This window comes from Phyllostomus discolor, chromosome 4 (assembly GCF_004126475.2).
Source record: "Phyllostomus discolor isolate MPI-MPIP mPhyDis1 chromosome 4, mPhyDis1.pri.v3, whole genome shotgun sequence".
Taxonomy (NCBI): Eukaryota; Metazoa; Chordata; class Mammalia; order Chiroptera; family Phyllostomidae; genus Phyllostomus; species Phyllostomus discolor.
In genome coordinates, this window is record NC_040906.2 from 61,471,466 (window position 1) to 61,498,734 (window position 27,269).

Genomic DNA, 27,269 nt, shown 5'->3' on the forward strand with positions numbered 1-27,269 from the left:
ATCAGAAAATCTTGTTGGCTCTGTCTTCAGAATCATCTAAAGTTTGATCTAGTCCCTGCCTCCACTGCTCTCACACTGGTCAAAGCCACCATCCTCATTCACCGCAATTATCGCAAAACCTCCTAAAGACTACTTCCCATTTCCACCTTCCATTTCCTATATTCCATTTTCACAAAACTGCTAGAGTTTTCTTTTAAAAATACAAAGTCTATCATATTACTCTCCTGTGCATAACCATAACTGTCTTTCTCATTTCATGTTGAATAAAAACCAAATTCTTTATTACAACCCACCAGGACCCTACCAGGTCTGTTTCCCTGCATCCCATTGCCTCTATGACTTCACCTCCTGTTACCCGCCTCTAACTCTCTGCTCCAGGGTAGCAGCCCAAGTCTCCTTGCTGTTCTGTTCCCAGAACAAACCAGATATACTCATGTCTTAGGGTCTTGCATTGGCTGTACCCTGTTCCTGGAACACTCATTTTAAAGTATCTGAATGGCTAATTTCTCCTCACTTCCTTCAAATGCCAGCTTCTTAATGAATCCTCTCCTGGCCAGTTTTTAAAAATTGCAGCCTACCACCCCTGCACACACTCTCCTACTCTTCATTCTCCCTCTCTTTTTCTATAGCATTTATCACCTGCTAGCATGCTATGTAATTTTATTTATTATGCTTTTCTTCTTTCCTGTCTTCCTACTCTTGCATATAAACTACAAAAGGTCAGCGATTTTAGTGGTTGTGTCTTCTAAGAACTTAAATCAGTGTCTGGTTAGCAGTGGACACTCAAATATTTTCTGAATGAATAAACTTAATTAGTTGAAATAAAACAGATTCAGAGAGTAAATGCTATTGCTACATTAGCCGAATTTAAAATCTTAAGACATGATAGAAATAATCTTCAGGACTGAGAAATGACACTTCAGTCTCTGTGCATATTCTGAAAAGTTAGCCTATGTCTATCTGCTGAAGGAGTGACAATATGGGAAAACAAACAGGGAGGGAAGAGGAGCGACTTAGTGAACAACTAAGAATTTGGTGGAAGGTAATTTTACTATGCAGGTGGCAAAATTATACTTAAGGAAAATTTGAAGCTGAATATGCTTTCAAAATCCCAGCAATGAAGTGAGTATAAGAATTCAAATCTTTTTAGATGAACTCAAGTATAACAATTTATAATATTTCATAATGTATATTATTTTATTTTTATTTTTAATAATTGGGCTTTGTCCCCCCAAGTACACGCTTTTATTTATTTATTTATTTTATATATATATTTTTTATTTCAATCATTGTTCAAGTACAGTTTTCTCCCCCCTACTCCCGTTCCAGCCCCTCCACCCAACCCTCCCCCCTTCCCCCCATTACCCCCCACCCCTAGTTTTTGTCCATGTGTCCTCCAAATTTGTTCCTGTAATCCCTACCCATTCCCCCCTGAAATTCCCTCTTCTCTCCCCTCTGGCCACTGTCAAACTATCCCCTATTTCAGTGTCTTTGGTTATATTTTGCTAGTTTTTTTTTTGTTTTGTTTTGTTGTTTAGATTCCTGTGAAAGGTGATGTCATGTGGTATTTTTAATTTAAAAAAATCAGCTACAGTTGACATTCAATATTATATTAACTTCAGGTACACAGCACAGTAAGACATATAACTTATACACAGACATATAAGTTAGACATATAACTTCAAGTGATTCCCCCGATAAGTCTATTACCCAACTGACACCACACATAATTATTGTAATATTATTGATTATGCTCCCTACACTGTATTTCACATTCCCAGGACTATTTTGTAACTACCAATTTGTACTTCTTGTCACCTTCATCTTTTTCACCCAACCCCACAACCCTCCTTCCATCTAGGGACCATCGGTTAGTTCTCTGTATCTAAATCTCCTTGTATTTTGTTTGTTCATTTATTTTGCCTTTTCAGATGCCACATGTAAGTGAAATCATATGTATTTGTCTTTCTCTGTCCAACTTATTTCACTGAGCATGATACCGTCTAGGTCCAACTATGTTGTCACAAATGGTAATATTTCATTCTTTTTATAAATGAGTAATACTTCATTGTATCTATGCATGACTTCTTCACCCATTCATCTATTGACAGATGCTTAGGTTGCTTCCATAGCTCGACTACTGTAAATAATGTTGCAGGGAACATAAGAATGTGTGTATCTTTTCAAATTAGTATTTTAGATTTCTTCAGATAAATACCCAGAAGTGGAATTCCTGGGTCATAGGTAGATCTATTTTTAATTATTTGAGGAAACTCCATACTGCTTTCCACACAGTGACTATACCAATTTGCAGTCCCACCTACAGTACACAAGGGTTCCCTTTTCTCCACATCCTCACCAGCACTTATTGTTTGTTGATTTATTGATTATGGCTATTCCAATAGGTGTGAAGTGATATCTCATGGTTTTGATTTGCATTTCTGTAAACATTAGTGATGTTGAGCATCTGTTTATATGTCTATTAACCATCTGTACATCCTCTTTAGAGAAATGTCTATTCAGGTCCTCTGCCCATTTTTAATAGGATTGTTGGGTTTTTTTGGTGTTAAATTGTATGAGTTCTTGATATATTATATTTTGGATATTAACACCTTATCAGATATATCATTAGCAAATATGTTGTTCCATTTGGAAGGCTGTGTTTCATTTTGTTGATGGTTTCTTTTGCTGTGCAAAAACTTCTTAGTTTGATGTAGAGTAGACCAATTTGTTTGTTTTTCTTTTGTTTCCCTTGCCCAAGTAGAAATATCAAAAAATATTGCTAAGAGCAATGTCAACAGACTTATTTTTAAAAGAAAGAGGAACAAAGTCTGAACAGTAACACTAACTTCCCCCCCCCCAAAAAAACAGCTCTCCCTCTGCCTTCTTTGACATTCTTTCTCCTGAAAAACCTTGCCTTAATCTCCCCCTTTGCTCTAACCTAAATGCCTCATATTTAGTCTTCCTCCTTTCGATCTACACCATCCATACCAAGCAGCCTCAGTTCCTCATCCTCATGCCTCAGGCCAGGGTGAATGCTCAATATCAGCTTTCTTGACTCACGTCTTCCAATCCCCTCCACTAGTCTGTTCTGCACACACCTTCTGGAAAACTACCTTCTCACTGTGTCTTCAGTGGGTTGAACCCCTGCTTAAAAGCTGTCGATGATGTTTACCATGGGTCTAAACTCACCTCTCTAAACCGCAGGCCTCTTTGTTGTCTGGTGTCTCCCAGGACAGTTGGAATGTTTGCTTGGTCTGAAAGCCCTTGTCTTCATTCTGTACCACTCCTGGCACTGATCTTTCTCTTTTCTGAGCTCCTTCCCTGAGATACCATTGTCATCCCCTCCACACATCTAAATCCAACAGCTGTTAAGGACTAGTCTTCTAATACTTCAGCTTTCACTGTTCTGGACTGTCTTAAACTCTCATCTGTATTATATAATGCTTTTCAATTTAATGGCACATTGATTGACACTCTATCCATCTTGTTTTTTTGAGTAAGATGATGATCATCTTGAAGGTAGGTGCACTTGAAGAAATCTGGACTTAGACTCATTCCCCCAGACCTGACTCGACACTAAATATAAAATAGGTACTTAACGAATTCAAGGCACAGTCTCTCCCAAATTTTAACATCTCTAGAACTGGGATACATTTTAGATAATTAATGGTGTCTCACAAATGCTGGCAGTGGGCAGAAGTCATGCTGTAGTTTTCATTTCCTGTACATGTATATATGCACTGGGCATAACTATATAGTTACACCAATTTTTTAAGAGTACTCTTTGTACTATAAATGTTGAGAATAATTGTCATTGTAAAATATCTTTAAAAGTATACACTTTGATTTGATATTAAAATGAAAAGTTATTATATATGCAGAAATGTACCAAAACAGAGCTGCAGGGCATACATTTGATATCAGGGAAGCAAATACAGTATTCATTATTGGAGGAATGACTGCAGTTCTGTATTCCTTGCAAAGCAACCACCAGCTGCTTTATGGGAACTGAAAAATTATGGCAGTTACAAGAAAAAGATGTTACACTTTGTTGCTCAGTACAAGTGAAAGAATTGTCTCTTATATGCCAAACAATGCAACTCAGGGACAGAGAATTTTCCAGATCTCTCAGAATAGGTAAAATAATTTTCAAAGCAATGACAAACTTATGGCATTGATTCATATGTTGTACAGAATGACTTTGAGGTCATTCTGTCACAGTTTGTTATCAAATAATGGTGAATCTTATAATTGCTAACATCTTAGATTTGATAAAATATGGTTGTATGTGTGTATCTTGCTTACTTGACTGATATTGTGAATTTCCTTTATGCACAGTCTAATTTTATTCTTCTGTAGTTCAATAAACATGATTCCCAGATTCTTCTTCTGGCTGTGTTTTCCAGTTGCAACCCCATTTAACTCTTTATGTCTTAATGAAAGGAACTACGATCTGAGGTGGAGCTGGAAGTATTAGGAGACACAGAAGGACTTAACCTGTCATTCACGGCAATCTGTAACAACAGCACCTTCTTCCCACACCAAAAGAAATGCTCTCACATGAAAGTGGGAGATACGGTAAGTAGATGGCCCATAGATGGTCTGAAAAAATATTAGGATAAGTTAGGAGTTACCTGAATGCACTGAAGCTGGACTTTTCCCTTCAAGAATTTCCTAATAAAGATTTTCTAACATGTAAATGCTTTTGGCAAAGCAGATTCCCATGTGGCTTGGTTTCCTCCCATGCATTTTGGTGCATAGAAGATAATTAGCATTTTCTTTTCCAGGCTTCATTCAACGTGACTGTGAGTATACCAAACTGTGAGAAAAGAAGCAGGCACATTATCATAAAGCCTGTAGGGCTTGGGGATGCCCTAGAAATACTTGTCACTCCAGAATGCATCTGTGACTGTCAAAAAGAAGTGGAAGTGAACAGCTCCAAATGCCACAATGGGAACGGCTCCTTCCAGTGTGGTGTGTGTGCCTGCAACCCCGGCCACATGGGTCCTCGCTGCGAGTGTGGGGAGGACATCATGAGCACAAATGCCTGCAAGGAGGCCCCAGATTACCCCTCATGCAGTGGAAGAGGCGATTGCTACTGTGGGCAGTGCATCTGCCACTTGTCTCCCTATGGAAACATTTACGGGCCTTACTGCCAGTGTGACAATTTCTCCTGCGTGAGACACAAAGGGCTGCTCTGCGGAGGTAGGTTACATCTAAGTCCACCTTATTCTTCTGCTAGGTAAGTGTCAAGAAGGGGCTCTTCATCTTTTAAAACTTCCACAGTTGCTTGGGCATAGTAGATGCTCAATAAATATTTGCTGATCAGATGAGATGGGTTAATCTTTAGACCTAAAGTAACTGATCTTTTCTATTTTTTTCCGGTTCTTGCATTCATTTGGAGAGAGATAACTGACAATTCAATTTGCATCTCTATTATTATTTCCCAAATAGTAAACAGGTAAAAGATGAAAATGCCTTCCCTTTGGTTATTACACAGACTCCGCACAACTTCATGTAATTTGAACTTCATTATGTTTCAGACTTTTCTGGATCAGTCTGCTGGGTATCACACCCAACTCTTAAATGCCTATTACTTTGGAAAACATTAAAAACAAGCTGTTTAAGGGGCATAATGTCAAGAACAAAGGACACAAAAAGCCTTAAGGGATTTTTCAGAGCCTTTATTTTCACAAATGTTTTTTAACATCCGTTATGTGATAGGTACTAAGTTAGAAACTGGGTATAATAAAGATGGTTTTGATAGGGTAAAAAATAAAATTCTGAAATTTTTTGAAACAGAAAATTTTTAAATAGAAATACTCATGTTCTAATATTCTTTGTAGATATAAAACTACTTCAAAGAATATAATATATATAACATGACTGCTATGTCATCATTCAGATATGTGTGTATGTATTTAAAGATTATCTATTAAGACAAGATTTACAAATGTGTTCATATACCCTAAAATGATCACAGTCAAAATAGTAAGTGCTGAATTTAAGCTCTCATGTCTTCCCTTTTCACATTGTGTAAGCAGGCAGCTTTTTAAAACAGAAAGCCATTATCTTCAGAGAAAACTAAGCAAGTTGTGTTTTCCAAACCACAGTGTCAGGATCATATGAAAGAGACTGATTTTCAGGAAAGGAGGCCTGAGAAAAGAAACCACAAAGTATTCCACACTCTTTGAAAACCCTAGGATACCCTTAGAAGTGTACCTACACTTCATTTCTCTGCTGCTGCTTTTGCTAGGAATAGGTCCCTCTGAGGCTGCCTTCTCTCTTCCCCCAGGGAGTGAAAAATCTAGGGTCTGTCCAGAATGAGACACATTTTTCTCCCTTTTCACTGCAAGGTGTATTTCTTTATTTAGTGGGTGTGTTTCCAAACCCACATTAGTCTCCTTTTGACAGCATGTACACAGGACGAAATCTAAAGCCAAAGACTACTGCCATGTCTTGGGAAGCATATTTCCAGCAGAACCCCAGGTTGCATTTCTAATAAAAATCTTTCGATAATATATGTGCTCAAAACATTTGAAATTGCCTTTCAAAAAATCCTAAGTGTAACCTAATACAATATAATAGCAATACTAATCCCACCTATATTTCACCCTTTAAATCTTAGATCAAAGAGATCTAGGGCAGTACAAATTGCTGAATTGTGTTCAGCAACACAGTTCTTCCACTTTCTTGATGGTCTTTCATTTTGTTTTATACCATGCATGCAAACAGAAATAAACTAAAAAAACTGGGATTTGATCTGTGCATTGTAGTTCCCAAGGTCTGACAGTAGTGCCATTTTGTACCAGATGCAGTGATTGCTAAAGAAATTCTACTTAGAAAATACAATGATTACTTCAGTTGGACTCCAAACTTCACCAGTGCTAATTGCCTTCATTCTTTGGGGTAATTTATGGTACCCAACCATTACTGTTTCTCAAAGCTATTTTGTTTTTTTGGTAATATTGCACAGGATGTTACTCTATTATTAGTAATGTCCCTTATTAGAAGGTATGATAAAATTCAGTACAGTTATCCAAATTCAACAAATAGTTATGGAGTACCTACTATGTGCCTGGTCTTGTGAATGGACACTGTCGGTCACAGCAGAGCCCCGAGTATGCCACAGCTTCAGTTCTTGTGTAGACCTCACTTACTTCACAACGATGTGCCGCTTCTCCAAAGGGCTGTTATCACAGTGCTCCTCTCCATCTGTAGGCACTCACAGATACAGGACTCCACTCCTTTTATTTCTTGCCCAAATTCCATTAGTCTTTTATATTTTGCTTGTAAGAGGCTAGAAACTCTAATAGGCAAATAAAATCTTCCTGCCAGTATGCACTTACAGTTATCAGTCAGTGGCATTCCAGAAAGATCCGTTGCTCTGAAAGAGCCTGATACTTTTTTCGTGATTCTTAGTTTTCTTCTTGCTTCTACATGAAGCTATCATAAAGGTTTTGTTGTGGTGGTGTTATAAACAGGTATTTAAGATAATTAGTTATTTGTGGACATCAATTAACAACTTTTATGACTAGGTTGGTGGTTGTAGAAGACCCACAGAAAGAAGGGTTTCTTCAACCTTCTTTCAAGAAGTCCTCAGGATTAGTCAAAGAATATATATGAATGACCCATGGACATAGACCACAGTGTGGGGATTGACTGTGAGAGTGAGGGGCAGGCAGGGCAGATGGGGGGAAAGGGGAAAAATTGGGACTATAATAGCATAAACAAAATATTTAAATTAAGAAAATAAAATGAAAATTGTTAAGAAAAAAACAAATAAAAACAAACAAACAAACAAACAAACAAAAAGGTTTCTTAATTCTGAACAAAGCTCCTGAGAGATATTCTAGATTTCTGCCAACTAATTCTTATGCAATGATACACTTGGGCATTCCCAAAGCATCTGGACATGCGCATTGCACTTGACAATATTCATAAATTGTATTTATTTTTAAGGATAAACTTCACTATAGCAATCTTTCCCTATCATGCAAGTAAATTTCCTCTTTTGCTGAGGAAGAACAAAGAGCAATTGTAGTTTAGAGGATAACTTATGTATAATAATGGTTTGGCCTAAATCACCTAACTATTCTTAGCTTTGAATTAATTAGTTCAATTATGAATTAAATAGGTTATGAAATGCAGTCAGAATATGTCTTAATGTTATGGATCCAGATAAATTTAAACTCTTACCTTTCATTTACAAACCATATTTCTTTTTAATGTGTGTAAATATATATTTATGCTCATATTTTTACATATAAATTTCAACTCTTACCTTTCATTACAAAGATATAATACGCCTTTAGTGTGTATATGCATTTTTTCTTTTAAATATATTTTATTGATTATGCTATTACAGTTGTCCCATTCCCCCCTTTATTCTCCACTCTGCACCTCACATCCCACCAGCATTACCCCCTGTTAGGTCATGTCCATGAGTCATACATATAAGTTCTTTGGCTTCTACATTTCCCATACTATTCTTAACGACCCCCTGTCTATTTTGTGCCTACCATTTATTCTACTTATTCCCTGTGTCTTTTCCCCCATTCTCCCTCCTCTACCTCCCTGGTAATAACCCTCCATGTGATCTCCATTTCTGTGGTTCTGTTCCTGTTCTAGTTGTTTGCTTAGTGTGTTTTTGTTTTTTTAGGTTTGTTTGTTGATAGCTGTGAGTTTGTTGTCATTTTACTGTTCAGAGTTTTGATCTTCTTTTTCTTAGACAAGTCCCTTTAACACTTCATATAATAAAGGTTTGGTAATGATGAACTTTTTTAACTTGACCTTATCTGGTAGCACTTTATCTGCCCTTCTATTCTAAAGGATAGATTTGCTGGATAGAGTCATCTTGGATGTAGGTCCTTGCCTTTCATGACTTCAAATATTTCTTTCTAACCCCTCCTTGCCTTCAAGATTTCTTTTGAGAAATCAGCTGATAGTCTAATAGAAACTCCTTTGTAGGTAACTGTCTCCTTTTCTCTCACTGCTTTTAAGATTCTCTCCTTATCTTTAATCTTTGGTAATGTAATGATGATGCGCCTTGGTGTGTGCTTCCTTGGGTCCAACTTCTTTGGGACATTCTGAGCTTCCTGGACTTCCTGGAAGTCTATTTCCTTTGCCAGATTGAGGAAGTCCTCCTTCATTATGTTTTCAAATAAGTTTTCAATTTCTTGCTCTTTCTCTTCTCCTTCTAGCACCTCTATGATTCAGATGTTGGAATATTTAAAGTTATCCCAGAAGTTCTTAGGCCTCTCCTCATTTTTTTGAATTCTTGTTTCTTCATTCTGTTCTGGTTGAATGTTTATTTCTTCCTTCTGGTCCAAACTGTTGATTTGAGTCTTGGTTTCCTTCCCTTCACTGTTGGTTCCCTGTATATTTTTGTTTATTTCACTTTTCATAGCCTTCACTTTTTCCTCTATTTTGTGACCATATTCCACCAGTTCTGTGAGCACCCTGATTACCAGTGTTTTGAACTTTGCATCTGATAGATTGGTTATCTCTTCATCACTTAGTTTTATTTTTCCTAAAGCTTATCTTATGTAACCTTAATAATAATCCTGTCAAGTAGATATTAATAATTCCTCCTTATTAATGATGGAAACTAAGGCACAGAAAGGTTAAGTAATTTCCCCAAGTTCACTTAGCCAGGAAGTACTTGGGCCAGGATTCTGGCTATCTGGCTCTAGATCTGCACACTTACACCACCTCTCCTATGTACCTTCAGAAAGTTGCTAGAAGAGCAAAACCTATGAGGCAATGCCTGATACACATTTTTTTTTTCTTGAAGAAAAGTACCAGTTATAAAATTTATAACTAAATATTATCTGTTTGGAACATAAATGCCTATTTTAGTATCTTGGGCAGGGCAAGAACCCCCAAAAATATTATGGAAAGAATACACATGCCCATTATATTAAGCACTTTATTTATTATTTCATAGTATTTCTTACAGTATTATGTGTCCAGATCCACGAGGAGTTTTTCAGGACTGGATGCGATTCTTACCTGTAGCAAGTCTCTATACCCTCCTTCTTCAAGCCATCTCTGCCCTAGGCTTCTGCAACATCCCCCTTCCCCTCTTACCTCCCAGCCCCTTCTGCAAGGATCCCTTTCTCTGATCACATTTTAAGTGCTCTACAGGGATTTTGTCACACAATCTGCATCCCCTATGACCTGATCCACAGCAATTTCAACTGCCATCTATCTTTAGTAGATCCCAAACTGCAAGCTTCAGGTCCATATACAGGATGGGGGGAAAGTTGTTTGTATGGAAAATAATATAATAATTAATAAATAATACAAGAATAAACTCTGTGATTTGCATACTCACAACTATAAACCTACTTTTGCCCTACCCTGTATATACAGTTGACCCTTAAACAACACATGCTTGAACTGTGTGGGTTCACTTATGTATAGTTTTTTTGGAATAAATACTGTAAATGTATTTTCCATATGACTTTCTTAATAATATTTTATGTTCTCTAGTGTACTTCATTGTGTGAATACACATAACATACACAACATGTGATGATTGACTACTTTTGCTATCAATAAGGTTTCTTTCTAGTCAACAGTAGGCTGTTAGTTAAATTTTATGGAAGTCAAAAATTATACACAGATTTTCGCCTATGTGGGGGGGAAAACATGGTCAGCATCCCTAACCACTATGTTGTTCAAAGTTTAACTGTATTTAACTGCCTACTAGGATGTCCCGCAGGTCATCCTGTGGAAACTCAACAGAATCAGAACTGACCTTGTTTTGTTCCCACTCAAAGGCTTCTCTTCCTCCTCTGCTTCAGAACAGTCTATTCATTCAATAATTGAGCACTACTTTATGCCAGGCACTGAGGATAAGGTAGAGCATGAGATAACTTTCATTCTAGGTCAGTGAAAAGCTGCACCACCCATTTAACAGCTCAGTCTCGTCACCTGGGGAGGGTTCTATCCCTCTATCTCTTCCTCTCCCCCTCTATCCAGCACCAATCACACCCACACCTGGAGCAGCCCGTTGCCTGATTGCATACCCCTTCTTCTCCATTCTCAAAGTCCCAGGGTCCTAAATCTTCCTAACTGGTTTTCCTGTCTAGTTTGACCCACTCTACTGATACCAGAATATTTCTAGACACATATCTGTCTGTTCAGGTCTCTCCGCTATTTAAAATTCTATAACTTTCAGGACAAAAGTTCTTACTTTAGTCCACAAAGCTTTACATTATGTGATTTCTGACTTTTTTTGCAGGCTTTCTCTCCTCCCCACTTCCCCTCCTGCCCCACCCTTGGCCCTATCCACCTGAAACTACCGAGGGTATTAGGCAGATCACACAATGACAAACTTCTGGTGTAAACTATGCTTTTTTTTCTCTGCTTAAAATGCATGTAATCCTCTTCTATCTTCTATCTTTATCTTCCAAACTCAGCTCAAGCATCACTTCCTCTGGAAACTTCCCCAAATCTCTAGTCTAATTTGGAAACTCTTCCCTTGTGAGTATGATAGTTATCATATTGTATTGTATTTATTAATAGTAGTATTTATTTGTCTGTCTCATGACACTAGACTATAAGCTCAGCGACCTTGTCTTATTTAATTTTGTGTCTCTATGCCTAATACAATCTTTGTCACATGATATATGCTCAATTAAAGTTTGTTAAATAAACGAATTTTTTGAGCACTCACAAATTGAGAATTTGTCTGTAGGACATCTAATGAGTGGATGCAGAGCTAGGAGATTGACATGTTGTCTCATTTGATCACAACCATTGGAAGTAGATCTTATTCCTTCTGTTTTATAGATGAGGTTTTCATGATTATTGAGCTTGAGTGTTGTAGATATGGGGTATTATCCAGGTCTGTCTTGTATCTCTATCCTAGGGCACCTTAACTTAAAACAAAATATTGTGAAAGCAACAATCTCCTTTCATCTGGCTATGAATTCTCTTTGATATAACATCAAGTAATCAAGTTGGTCTTCAGTTAAGAGGCCAAATCAATAAATATACACAGTTAACAGAACATATTCCATAAAATATCTGTTCTCACTGCCTTTTTCTCTCCACACACACTCATTTGATTTCTTCAGTCATTTTCACGATGTTTAAAGGCAAACGGAAATGATGGTCCCAAAAATCTGAATGAGGTTTTGACCCTAAGAAACACAGGGCACTTTGTTTTACAGATAATGGCGACTGTGACTGTGGCGAATGCGTGTGCAGGGCTGGCTGGACCGGCGAGTACTGTAACTGTACAACCAGTATGGACTCGTGCACCTCTGAAGATGGGGTGCTTTGCAGTGGGCGAGGGGACTGCATTTGTGGCAGATGTGTTTGCACGCACCCTGGAGCCTCAGGGCTGACCTGTGAACGTTGTCCTACCTGTGGTGATCTCTGTAATTCTAAACGGTAAGGTCTCTACTTTCTTCAGTCCCTTTGTCCACATATTTCATGATGATCAAAGTTATAATAACATTTGATAAACTCAGATGTCAGATTGCTTTTGCAGGGTTTGGTCTCCAAGCACCCATCAAAATACATAAGCCCTAAGGCCCCTGTGATCCTCAGGACCACAATGTTACATTCCTGCTAGAGACCAGCAAGGGAAGCTGAGCTGATGTCCCACACTGATAACATCAGATAGCCTCTCAGTTACAAAGCCATTCACACATAAGGAATACCCTGGGGGTAGACGAGGACACCTACATTCAGTACTTCTTCAGGGGAAACAGATAAGCTTCTTTCTTATCTACAAGTTTATAAGCCTGACCATACTGATTCATTCTTATCTACAGACCCTTGGAGGCAAAGAGGCAGAAAGACAATCCCGGCTTTCAGTTTCTTCCCACTTCGTTACCACTCACGCTCTTTGGCACCTTCCTTTAGTTGTCATTCTGTACAACTATTGCAGATTATATTTCCTTTTATACCATATGAACAACAACAACAACAAAACATACTTTCTTATTCTCCAGAAAAGAAACTGGTTTTTTTGGTGGGCAGCTAACTTCTTAATGGAAGTGGGGCAACACTTATAGGTTAAGTGAAACAAGTCTCCAAATTGGTTGTGTTATGACATTAGTGTATGATACATTGTGCAGCCAAGATGTTTAAATAGCTCATATTTTCATTAACTCTGGTACCCAAAGTGGTGGCATTTGCATTTCCAATGTGAATGAAGAAAACCCATATTTGCCCAGTGGTTGCTCACCATTCAGGTGTTAAAAGTTGTCTGTCACTGTGCCTGGACATATGCCAAGAAGATGGAGACATAGACTTATCTGAATAGAATTTAATGTAAAATGTCCTTTTAAGTTGGTTCTTCTATTATTTTTCTATTTTGTTTTCTGTGTTAACATGTTATGTTAACATGATTCAATCTCAAATCTGGTTTATAAGATAAGAAATTAATAGTCAAAGTAGTTTAAATTTGAGGAATCAGGTTGATCACAGTGATCTCTGTGGTGTTTATGTTAGTTTTGAAATGAGTCCATACTTCCATTTATTCATTCACGCATTCATTTACCAAGGAGGTGCACAGTAGTATGCCAGGAACCATGTTAGGCCACAGGCACGGAGTGATGGCCAAAACTATTATAGCTCCCACCATCACTGGTGATGAGAATCTAGTGGGAAAGCACATATTTAAAAGTAATTATGATTAGCGTACTGGGAATATCAGGGGGAACACTTCGTGAAAGTATGTGATTGTCTAACCACTATGCTGTATACCTGCAACTAATACAAAATAATATCATATATAAACTGTAACTGAATAATAAAATTAAAAAAACAAAAGTAATTATGATGATACCTAGACTGACAGTTACAATAGGCGATACGTAAGGTGCTTTAAGGCAGAAACTCCATATATGGCAGGAGACAGGCCCGCCAGACTGGACTGGGCAGCCATCAGTGAGACACACAAAGGGGTGGAGGGTCTAAGGGCTTCCACCATCTGCAGCAACATCCTGCAAAGCCACTCCAAATAAATATAGAACTTAGATAAATGCAGTATGCATACAATGCAAGGAAGCTTTCAGACAAGACTTCTATCCCCACTCCCACACAGATTGCTGCTCTCAAGCCCTTCCTTCAGAGGAACTCAGAGGCGCCCACTGTAGGGAACTAACTGGTAAGAGTCATGGAAGACTTGCCTAAGGAAGTGAGGTTTCAGCTGACATGTGACAAGGCATGGGTGAGGGTGGAGAATGGACGCTGAGAAGAGTGTATGTTTCCATGGCCAGCGGAAGAGAGAGGCACCATGATGTATGTGCACAGTAAGAAAACTTTTGCTGTGTTGGCTTACTCCACACACAATGTGTTTGTGAAGTGATTTTCAGCATAAGGTTAATTCAGGGTCCAAGTTTTACTTTGTTATATAGACATCATTACAATAACTTAATTTCTGGGCTATGTTCTTAGAAACACACTTTTCTGTAAGTAACAATCTTTTATTTAAAAGCCTGCATTAATGAGGATCCAGCCTGTAATACTCAGCTTTTGAAAATATCCCTATCACTGTTTGGATTAACTTTAAAGAGTTGCAGAAAAGTGAACCTTTTTTTAAAAATAGTCATTCATGACATGTATGAATTCTTGTTAAAATATGGACCACGTATGTTAAGAAATTCAAACTTTGTCTAATCTGTAATTACATTTTAGCAGCATAAACCCTTCCCAGGAAAATCAGAAAAGAAAACACAGCTAAATCAAATACCAAAATAATTAGGAGGCTTTGTAATTGACTTTTTTAAAAAAAACTTAAGCAATCATTAGAGATAAATGAGGTTAGTAATTATTATCAAGGCTGGCTCAGGGAACATTGATTACTGAGTGGAAATCAGAATAAAGCAGCTTCCGCTTGGACATCACCCAACTATCTTAGGAAAGTAACAAAAGGCATCGTCCTGTATGAGACACTCCTGTAGCATGAATTGCTGCTACAGCATTAAAGCAACATCCCAGCTGCCGGCATGAACTGATAAGCTCTGTTGAATAATGTTCACAGGAGCTGCATTGAATGCCACCTGTCTGAAGATGCCCAGGCCCGTGAAGAATGTGCTGACAAATGCAAACTAGCTGGCGTGACCATCAATGAAGAAGAAGGTTGTCTTTGTCTTAAATTGTTTTCCTTTTCTTTACATAGTTCCTGAGAGGCAGAAACTCTGTGCTAGGGTTTTGGGTAGCTTGACTGCATTTATACCACAGTGTTAGTTCACTCATTCTAGTTGTTAAAGGGAAATGTATTCCATAAGCCTAAATCTTGATGATTGGGGATACAAGAATTTTAAAGTCAAGGCTATTTCATTTGACTTCAGCTCCATTTGCAAGTTCACCTCTGCTTAACAAATGCAACTGTAGAGAATTCCAGAATGCTATATTGTTTGAATTAGAAAGAAAAACATTGAAGAAATGTCTAAATGTTAACCCCCCAAGCCTGAAATCATCCTCTATCATTGCCTTATTTCAAAATAGGACAGTGCAGAGTGTAACATGAGTTTCCTGGTAAGTCCTCAGACACCAGGCAGTTGTTGGTTAGGGACCATTTTTCCTCCCCTCCCCTCAGAATGTTTTCACTCCCAACTTTCCAAACATGAGCATTGCATGGCCACCCTTACCTCCCCATTGTCTCACCCCCAAATACGAGAAGAGCCTGATACCTTTAACTGCTTAGCAATCCCAGCTCTTGCTTTCCGCCTGTCATTTTTAAATATAATTACTTAAAAGCATATTTTTTCTACTGGCAAATTGACATCTCAAATATTTAAATGGGTTGTATTTTAGCCGGGAAAGCCATTTAAAAGATAATTTGTGAACATTAAAACCAAGAAGATGACTGACTCCTCCTAAAGGGACAATCTGGGGGAACTGGTTTTTCCATCACCGCAAACCCTCTGCGTTGTCATGCTGCTCGGGGGGGACAGCTGCTCTGCACGCTTCAGAGGGCCACCAAGATGTATCTCCAGTGGGGTGGCATAATCAAGACACTAATTCATGACCCTCTAGGATATGTGTCTGGAATAGATGGAATTAGGATACCAAAATTAATCCATTTTCAAGGAGAAATAAGTTAGTGACATTTATATTGTTTTGAAAATTACCTACATTGTTTCAAAATTGAGATTTCTGACTGTACCCAGTTGAGTAACCCCATATGGAGGGGCATGATTAAGCACTCATAAAACCCCTCGTCTGTCTTTTTTCTGTTGACTAAAGAAAAATATGTCAAATAGCTGTAAATTGGACAAAATGGTGTGTACCTTATACTAATAACAAAGGTAAGATGCCCGCAAAGCACTGAGTAAAGTGCCATTCGTGGGCTGTCCACACTAGTAACTAGTGCAAGGTCTCGGCATATCCTTCTGGCTTAATTTCACAGCAAACATCTGGGATATTTGCCAGGGGTGTCCAAGAAATGACTAAAAATTGTAGGAAATGCCCTACAAATCACTAGAACTCAATTCAGTAGCAGCATGGAAAATCTAATATGTAAGGGGAAAAAGGGAGTGAACCTTGGAAACATGTAAATCATGACCAGGGCACTACTATATTTAAATACATAGTTTTCTCAGTACCTTATCATAAATGCTTGGATTTGAGATGAAGACTAGGTCCCAAGTGGCATTTAAAATATTTGCATTATTTTTTTGTGTAATTGACTAAATCATCTTCAAGAAAGGTAAATGCAACTATTTCTAACTCAGGAGTTAAAAATAATAATTGGATTACTAATACTATTTAAAAGCACTAATCTTGATGAATTTGGGAAAGATATATAATTGTCAGCCTATGAATTGGAAAGTCACTTTTGTAATGAGCCTGTTTATGAGTCCTATTTCAACTTACTCACCCAGTTATGCTATTGATCAGATCTCCTTGAAATTATCATGACATATTTGCTCTTCCATATGGTCTTTTATCAGCTCACCCTCCCCAACAAAGACGGGGAGAGTAAAATGAGTATAACTTTATAATCCCAATAAATTGTTCTCAAACTGCTCAGTGATGACTTGTGAGAGCATGGCTTAATTTTATTCAATTCATTTTACTGAAAGAGACATCATTAATTTACCCCAACATCCATGTACTCAGAGCATTGTTGCTCACGGTGTGTTCCATGTGTTCCATCAGATGCTAATTCTAAAAGTGCTAAACAAACAAAATAAATCTCCATGGTCATATACATTTCAGAGATAGGAAGCTAAGCCTTTTGTTTTCTTGAAGGACTCCTGTGAGTTCTTATGCACAGTAATTTACATGTGCATTGCAAATTTTCAGGAGAGGCAAAGGGAAGTGGCTGTGATAAATACACAGTTTTCTAGGTACTCAATCTTATCTGACCACAGAACCCTTTTTTTTCCTCCTTGGGAAACTGTTTTCTCTGAAAACTACTGACTTGGCCCTGGAGCAGAGGTCTTTAACACATAGTTATCTTGGTTCAATGGTACAGACAGTTTATATTTTCCCCGTTTTTCCTGGACCTTGCTAGACCTGGGCCTCCTCACCCCCATTCTCACATTTCTTCCTTTCTATCTAAGTATGATTTCCTGGAGTGCCTGAGATCTTATTTTCATTGTATTATTCTAGAACAGCAGCACTGCTGGCACTCATAAAGGTGGGTTAAAAAGAAAGTTTCATTTCTTAGGAACAACAAAAGAAAACCTTAGCAGCTAATTATGCAAATCTCCAGCCCAAGCTGGACCCTTTCATTACACATTCAATAATACCATTTTAATACCCAAACACTGTAAAACAGGCCAAGTCTAGAGTCCTAAGCATCATGAAAAGGAGTAGTGAATTAATTAAAAAGTAAGAAGGGAGTCATGATTTAAAGGTCGTATGAGCAGTTCCATTAAAACTTAAATAATCCTGGCCAAGTAAACTAAGCCTCCCTGTGCTTCAGTGTAGCTATTTAAAACAAAATAGAAAAGCAGGATTAATATTACTGAAAAGAGTGTTATAAGCTCTCCACATATTTTCTGCCTGAGAATAAAATGTTCCATCAAGTAAGTTCAAGAGGAACAGAGTGGGTGTGCACTGTCATGGTGGAGGGAAGGAGGGAAGGAAAAAGCAAGCTGAACAGGAAAAGGCATATTCCCCAAAACTTGATGAATCTTAGTTCATTGGAGTGCCTTGGCAGGAGGAAATGTGTTGAAGGCTGTCTAAGAAATGACTAAAGTATGAATTATATATATTTAGGTCTGTTGCTATCAAACATGTGAAATAACACAAATTTCATTAATCAACTGTTGCCCAGAGGTTCCCAAATCTCTTTATCAGAACCACTTTATTAAAAATACTATTAAACACCTCACTAAAATACAAACACCTGTACATATTACTGATCTCTCAAATAGAATGCCCAGGGGTGGATCTCTACAATCTGTATTTTCAGAACTCCGAGGTGATTTAGATAATCATAAACATTTGGGAATGGCCAAATGAGAATGGTTTGCAATTAGATTTCTTTTTTTGGTGGGGGAAGGGGGCATTTTTTATCTTTATTGTATTTTTTCCATTACCATTTAGTTCCCTTACACCCCCTTCACCCAGCAGTCACCACACTGTTGTCCATGTCCATGAGTCCTGTTTCCTTTCTGCTCAATCCCTTCAAGCCTCAACTCCCCCATGAGCTGTCATCCTGCTCTCCATCTATGAGTCTGTCCCCATTTTCCTTGTTATTTCAGTTTGTTCATTAGATTCCACATATGAGTAAGATTATAAATATTTGTCTTTCTCTTACAAGCTTATTTCACATAGCATAATGTTCTCCAGGTCCATCCATACTGTTGCAAAGGGTAAAATTCTCTTCTTTTTATGGCTCAGTAGAATTCCATTGTGTAAATGTCCCATGGTTGTTTTATCCACTCATCTACTGATGGACACTAGGGCTGCTTCCATATCTTGGCAATTGTGAATAATTCTGCAATGAACATAGGAGTGCTTATGTTCTAATTAGTGTTTTAAGTTCCTTGGGATATATTCTCAGAAGTGGGATCACTGGGTCAAAAGGCAGATTCATTTTAATGTTTTGAGGTATGTCCATACTGCTTTCCACATTGGCTGTATCAGTCTGCATTCCCACCAACAGAGCAAAAGGGTTCCCCTTTCTCCACAATCTCACCAGCACTTGTTTGTTGATTTATTGATGGTAGCCATTCTGACAGGTGTGAGATGATATCTTGTTGTGCTTTTAATTTGCACTTCTCTGATGATTAGTGACGTTGAGCATTTTTTCATATGTCTATTGGCCATCTGTACGTCCTCTTTGGATAAGTGTTTATTCAAGGCCTTTGCCCTTTTAAAAATGGGGTTATTTTGGGTTTTGAGGGGCTTTTTTTTCCTGGTGTTGAGTTTTATAAGTTCTTCATAAATGTTGGATATTAACCACTTATCAGATATATCAGTGAATATGTTCTCCCATTCTGTGAGTTGTCTTTTTATTTTGTCGATGATTTCCTTTGCTCTGCATAAACATTTGGGAATGACCAAATTAGAATGATTTGTAATTTGTTTGCTCAATATTCCTATGTACACAGGTGCTTGTAATAGATTCATAAACACTTAAACCAATCATCTGAAATTTTATTAATATTACTAAATATTTTACTAGTCCCTGTTTTCATAGATAATATAGGCATATTTCTCACAAACCCTGACATGAAGTTTTTATCTTAAACATTAAAGGCAAACATACTTAATATTTCTATCTTTCTATGGCTATGACATTCTTGAGCCAAAAAACAGCCTATTTTTTTGTTAGAGTCAGAGCAACACATATAGATTCTCTTTTATTAAAACTTTTTTATATTGAAGCTAATTAGGAAATTTATAAGTTTAGCAAGAGTATGTTCAAGGTTATCTGGGACAATCCCAGTTTTAATATTCTGATCCATTGTGTCACAGTACACTTAGACAAATGTGTTTTAAATTTTAGGTTAATAACAAACATCATTGTATTTACAGGTTTCAGTAAAAATGTGTGTAACTGTATCATGAAAAGTCTCCAGCTTATAAGATAGGGGAACTCTAAGTAAGTTGTTTTTAAACTGGGAAAATGCTACCTAATTTTGGCATCTGTACCAGACCACTAGAATCTTTGATAAATAGTGTTAATATCTTAGGTTGACCATTTTACTATCTTTTTAATTTCTGATATGACATTCATTTTCTGCCTCTTGAATAAGCTCAGTAAGAAAATAATTTCTATTTGGAAAAGATTTAAGGAAAACTGGATTGTTATTATTTTTTTAGTTAAGAAAGAGGCTATGCTGAATGTTTAAGCAACTGTCATCCCAGGCTTTTTTGATCTGAGGTTTACCTTTATCCTGCTGGCCCCTGAGCTACACAATACTTCAGTCTTCATTCCCTAATATTAATCTATGTTTACTGTTGTGACTTACATGGCCAGCAATCTTGGCTATGGCATTGTGGGAAAGGCCCCCGTAGAAGTATCAGTATCTGTTTAGACTGTGTAGTCTCTTTCTGAAATGTAATCTAGGCTTCCTCCCAGATGCTTGCAGCCAAGAAGAACATATAGCCCTCTCATTACCATAGTCAGGACCATTCTATTCCCAAGACAGCTAGGCATGCCTGCCTTGAAGTATTTCACTCTATTGAAATCCTGCCCCCATTAGTTTGATAGGTGCATTTGATGGTCAGTCCTGATTGACCACACCTGGAACTGTTTTTCTGGAATGTGAGTAGAAACTAAAACCTCAATTTGTAAGAAAAAAATCCTATGTCTTTTCTGTTCTTATTCTGCAATGTTGAAATTTCCTATTTGCATATTAAAACTCAATACTACTTTGCTTCAAAAATAATCTCTTTTGAAAACTCACTTAACCTAATGAATGATTCCTTTATCCATAGATTTCTCAAAGGATAGTTCTGTTTCCTGTTCTCTGCAAGGAGAAAATGAATGTCTTATTACATTCCTAATAACTGCAGATAACGAAGGAAAAACCATCATTCACAGCATTAACGAGAAAGGTGAGTGGCATGACTTCCATTGTCGACGGTAAGTGATACTACATGAGAGAGGAGAAAACAACCAGAAAGACACTTTGGAGGCTTGCCAGGAAAGACATTTCCAAATTTATGATGAGTGCCTCTACTTTCCCAATGACTAAAAGTTTTGATATGTTCCAATCTCTTTTCTTTTAATTAAATTTTTTTTTGTGGTGACAAAATTATACAGGTCTCAGTTGCACTATTTCACAATACCTCATTTGTACACTGTGTTGTATGTTCACCACCCCAAGTCAAGTCTCCTTCTATCACCATTTATCCCCACCATTCACTTCCCCATCTCTCCCCACCCGTCTCTCTCCAGCAATCACTACACTATCATCTGTGTCCATGAGTATTTTATCTCTTTTATTCCTTGGTGCTCACTCCTTCCAAACCCCAACTAGCCCTCAAATGCCCTCACCCACAGTTGTCAGCCTGCTACCAATGAGTCTGTCTCTGTTTTGCTTGTTAGTTCATTTTGTTCATTAGATTCCACATATGAGTGAAATCAATCATATGTTATTTGTCTTTCTCTGACTGGCTTATTTCACTCAGCAAAATGTTCTCTAGGTGCTTCTATGCTGTTGCAAAGGGTAATATTTCTTTTTTTTTGGGAGTGGGAAGTACTTTGTCAACATTTTATACCTTTTAAAAACATTTTATTGGTTGATTTTAAAGACATAGAGAGAGAAATGATGAGTTGTTGTTCCACTTACTTATGCATTCATTGGTTGTTTCTTATAACTGCCCTGACCTGGGATCAAAACTGCAGCCTTTGCATATTGGGGATGGTACTCTAACCAACTGAGCCACCTGGCCAGGGTTGAGTAGTATTCCACTGGGTAACTGTACCACAGCTTTTTTATGCACTCATGTACTGATGGACACTTGGGCTGCTTCTAAATCTTGGCTCTTGTGAAGAACTCTGCTGAACATAGGGGTGCTTATGTTCTTTAGAATTAGTGTTTTAGGGTTCTTTGGATATATTTCCAGGAGAGGAATCACTGGGTCATAAGACAGTTCCATTTTTAATTTTTTGAGGTAATTCTATACTGCTTTCCACAGTGGCTGCATCAATCTGCATCCTCACCAACAGTGCAAAGGGGTTCCCCTTTCTCTACATCCTTGCCAGCACTTGTTTTTTGTTAATTCATTGACACTAGCCATACTGACAGGTGTGAGGTGATATCACATTGTGGTTTTAACTTGCATTTCTCTGATGATTAGTGACATTGAGCATCTTTTCATATGTCTATTGGCCATCTGTATGTCCTTGCTGGATATCTGTCTATCCAGATCCTTTGCCCATTTTTTAATTGGAGTGTTTGTTTTATTGGTATTGAGTTTTCTAAGGTCTTTTTAAATTTTAGATATTAACCCCTTACCAGATGTATGGGCAAATATGTTCTCCCATTCTGTGGGTTGTTATTTCATTTTGTTGATGGTTTCCTTTGCTGTGTAAAACTTTTTAGTTTGATATAGTCCCATTTGTTTATTTTTTCTTTTGCTTCCTTTGCCTGAGGTAATATGTCAGAAAGAATATTGCTATGAGCAGTGTCTGAAATTTTACTGCCTAAGTTTTCTTCTAGGATTTTATGGTTTCAGGTTGAACATTTAAGTCTTTAATCCATTTTGAATTTGTTCTTGTGTATGGTGTAAGAAGGTGGTCAAGTTTCTTCTTTGTTTTTTTTTGCATGTATCTGTCCAGTCTTCCCAACACCATCTATTAAATAGATCATCTTTACCCCATTGTATGTGCTTGCCTCCTCTGTCAAATATTAATTGACTATAAAGGTATGGATTTATTCCTGGGTTTTCTATTCTGTTCCATTGATCTATATGTCTTTTTTATGCCAGTACCATGCTGTGCCTTGGGACTTTTGCTGACCTGTCCCCGGTCCCAGGGTTGGTAAAAGTCAACTATGATGCACAGTTTGGTCCTTCCCCTGCACACCAAGGCCCAGGAGAGGCAGCCACAAACTGTGGATTGCTTGTAGCTCCAAACAGGTTGCTGAGAACCGGTCACAGGCAACATCTACATCATCTTGAACCAGAGTCATTCCCAAGAGGCCCAGAACCAATACACCCAGGGGTCAGCTTTAGACAACATCAGAGTAGGACCCAATAAGTGTTTATAAAATTTAGAACACTAATTCTAAATTTTAAAGCAAGTTCACAAGTGGCATATCCAAAGGAAGATTGTGGCAGGCACTAGACTTTTCTAAGGCAAATTCCACTTCATGTGGTCCACACTTACATAGCAGCTCATACATCATGGTTTGGATTGAGCCTAACAGTCACCCAGCCTGAGGGTTGATCCCATGTGTGAATGGGCCAATAGTAATCAAGACTCAGTTACAATGGGAAGGACTACATAACCCACACAAGGAACATACTTAGAGCACCCAGCTCAGATGATCAAGGAGACTGCACCACTGCACCCCACATGATACCTAATATATAAGTGTACCCTATGAAGACTGGGAGTTGTGGCAGATCTATCTAATACTTAGAAACAAACACAAAGAGTCAGCCAAAATGGGGACACAAAAATATAGCCCCAAATGAGAAAAAAACAACAGGAGAAATCTGTAGAAAAAGAGCTAAATGAAATGGAAGCAAGCAATTTATCAGATATAGAGTTCAAAGTAATGGTTGTAAGGATATTCAACAGCATGTAAAAGGATATGGAAGCCATGAAAGAGGACCAGTCAGAAGTGAAGAATACATTATCTGAAATGAAGAATACACTGGAAGGAATAAGCAGTAAGTCGGATGAAGCAGAGGACTGAATCAGCAGTTTGAAAGACAAGGTAACAGAAAACACCCAATCAGAGCAGCAAATAGAAAAAAGAATTGAAAAAATGAGAATTGTTCAAGGGACCTTTGGGGCAACATGAAGCATAATAACATCCACATTATAGAAGTACCAGAAGGAGAAGAGAGAGGGCAAGGAATCAATAACATATTTGAAGAAATAATGACTAAAGAGCAGGATGACAACTAGGTGAAAAGGGAGGTTAGGGGGTGGAGGGATTAAGTAAAAGCGAAAAAGTACTCATGGACATGGATGACAGTGTGGTGGTTGCTGGGGGTGGGGTATGAGGAGATTAAATGGCAATGAAAAAAATTCCAATAAAGATTAAATAAAAGAAAAATAATGACTGAAAACTTCCCTAACCTGGTAAAAGAAAAAGACACACAATTCTAGGAAGTGTAGAGTCCCAAACAGGATGAACACAAAGAGGCCCACACCAAGACATATCATAATTAAAATGGCAAAGGTTAAAGACAGAGAATCTTAAAAGCCACAAGAGAAAGACAGTTATCTACAAGGGAGCTCCTATAAGACTGTCAGCTGATTTCTCAACAGAAGCATTTCAGCGCATTGACATGAAATATTCAAAGAGATGCAAATCAAGGACCTATAACTAAGACTACTTTACCCAGTAAGGCTATCATTTAAAATTAAAGGAGAAATAAAGAGCTTCCCAGACAAAAAAAAGCTAAAGGAGTTTGTTACCTCCAATATCTTTTATTAAGACCAGATAACAACATGGATGTATTTGTACCAATCATCCTTTCCCAGAAAGCTTGCTGGTGAATTACAGAAATGTTAGATTCAATGTAAGAAAAAGGTATGTATTTAAAAAAGACTAACATGAAGGAACATAACAGTCTACAAGAATGAGTTTTGAATCAGGCAAAAGTTGGCTCAAATCTTGCTCTACCACTGAATAGCTGCTTGCCCTTCTGGAAGATATGTGCCTCTCTGAGTCTCTATTTACTCATCTGTAAAGTAGGAAAAAGAATAATACTTGCTTTTAAGGATTGATTCAAGGGTTAAATGGAATATGCATATAAAACATATACCAGTTCATAACTTAGAGTCATGGGTCATTAAATGATATTGCTGAATCAAAAAAGACATGAAACAGAAAATGAGGAAGGAAGTTATCTGAGGCCATTGCTTCTGTGGCTTTTCATCTACAGCAGCTCATGGAGTCAGCTTGGGACTCAGCAAGCCATCAAATAAAAGTCACCTCTTCAGTGAAGAGGAGAGAGAAGTTTATATTAGAAGTTTACATAAAGAAAATAGGATAGTGGGAAAGGTACTTTTGTTGAAAAGGTCTTAAACTTTAGTGAGAATGAGACTCACCTGGGAGGCAGGCAATCACCTGCATCCTGAATCAGCAGGCCTAATGTGTGGCCCAGGCAACTCTGACACTGATGGCTTCAGCACTGCCTTGGAGCGACTGTACCCTAACAGCCCTGGCCTCACTGTTTGAGGCCTCATTGGCCTCATACTCACAGGTGCCTTTTCTATCTTCAGTTAAGAATGTACCCTAACCCTTCCGAGCAGAAACGATAGCTGCATTAAGTTACACCTTTTCATACCTTGTCATTAACCTCCTTCCCCTCCCCCATAATGCTCGGAGCCTACGTTCTGGTCCCAGACAATAGCAGCAAGGGCAGGCTACTGTTTTGTTGTGTGTGCTTGCTCATCAGTGTACTGAGAAAATATTGTCCTGAATTTGAAACCAAGAGTATCAAACTGCCATCACTTCACAGTATAAAAACCAAAGTATCCCAAAGTAACCAAAAAGTAATTTCAAGACATTGTAAACCAACCAAGAAAGCATTATTAGAAAAATATCACATTGCAGGGCTAAGGGTCAGGGAGAGGTAGAGGTAGTCACAATGCAAGATGCAAGGCCATGACCTTGAAGCTCAGGTGAGCAGAGCATACCTGGAGACTTGTTCTTGAGAATCTCATTTAAATCAACTTCTTTCAAATGAATGTATAAAATGCATCATAGAGGCCATTAGTTAAGAAAAGTTAAGGCAATTTCTGCTTTGCAAGGAATAATTACTTTATAGCACACAAAAAATCCTGCCTTCTCATTGTCTGTTTTATAAAGTCAAATTCTTCAGCTCACCCTCACCCTCTGTTTGTGACCATGGCAGTGGCTTTGGCAAGTTTTTCTGAAATCAAAACCATTTTTTATAGTATTAATTTCATTGGAAAAACAAGTTCCAAAAAACCAAATTTCTAGAATAAGGTCTGTTTTTAATTCAGGGTGTTTGTATATAGCTGGTTTAATTTTTATATTATTTTATTTATTATTTGTGTGTGTGTGTGTGTGTGTGTGTGTGTGTGTGTGTGTGTGTAACATGTCTTTGGCTGTTAAATGCCTCTTCAATACTGAACTGTTGTTTTTATTTTGTTTTATTCTTCCACACAACACAAGTGGCATATCAAAATGCCATCTTTCCAAGAGCACTCAGATGCCCAAATGCCTTTTTATTAAGACTTTTTATTCTACCTATGCTGATTTTTTTTTGTAGTGGGGAAAAGTGAGGAACAAGTTACCTCCTTGGGCTTAACAGGAGTCACCTGATAGCTCCAAGGAGGCTGCCTTCCTGGCTAGTGTTGCCATTCCTATATAGGCAGGAGCTCCCAGGGCCTGCGGGCAGAACCCATCCCCAGGAGTCCATAGTCCCCTCTCACAGCTTTAAGACCAGAGACTCCCAGGGTCACTGGTGGGAGGACTGGCTAGAAAAGAGGCAAAATGGAAAAGGAGGAGGTGGAGCTTGAGAATTCACAGGGTCCTCCAAACAAATTGAAAAAGTGGAGGGTCATCAGGGGTAGGGAGAGATTTGCTTATCTTTTTTTCTTAGATTTGGAAAAACTCTCAGAGCACAAGAGCCACAATCATAAGGGACCAATCAAGAATGAAAATTGGGCCCTGGCTGGTGTAACTCAGTGGGTTGACTGCTGACCCACAAACCAAAGGGTTGCTGGTTCGATTCCCAGTCTAGGGAGCATGCTTGTGTTGTGCCCAGGTCCCTGGTGGGGGGCACATGAGAGATAACCACACATTGATGTTTCTCTCCCTCTCTTTCTCCCTCCCTTCCCCTCTCTAAAAATAAATAAATAAAGTCTTTAAAACAAAGAATGAAAGTTGGGAGCCTTCCTGGCGGGGATGTGTGTATGGATGCTACACCCAGCTTGGAGGTTCCAAGCCCTTGATGTCTGGAGGTTAGAAAAGGGGGAAGAATGAATTTGTAGTAGTAATAGTACTAATAATAATAGCAGCTCACTTAAATCCTTATTAATTCCATATGTCAGGTATTATTTTAGTTGCTTTGCATGTATTAATTTATTTAATGTCCTCCACAGCCATGTAAAGAAGGTATTGTTGTTATTTCCATTTTGCAAGTAATGAAATTGAGGCATAGAAAATTTA

The 27,269-nt window shown here is 38.0% G+C and overlaps 1 protein-coding gene across 2 annotated transcripts in view; it reads left to right on the forward strand.

Moving 5' to 3' along the window:
- ITGB6 (integrin subunit beta 6) overlaps nt 1–27,269 on the forward strand; it is a 153,385-nt gene that overhangs the window by 116,103 nt on the left and 10,013 nt on the right. For both annotated transcript variants that reach the window (XM_028510994.2, XM_036023399.1), the window contains 5 exons: nt 4,447–4,581; nt 4,791–5,208; nt 12,189–12,411; nt 15,014–15,111; nt 20,878–20,997. In XM_028510994.2, coding sequence (XP_028366795.2) covers nt 4,447–4,581; nt 4,791–5,208; nt 12,189–12,411; nt 15,014–15,111; nt 20,878–20,997 — 994 coding nt within the window. The remainder of the gene's footprint in view (nt 1–4,446; nt 4,582–4,790; nt 5,209–12,188; nt 12,412–15,013; nt 15,112–20,877; nt 20,998–27,269) is intronic.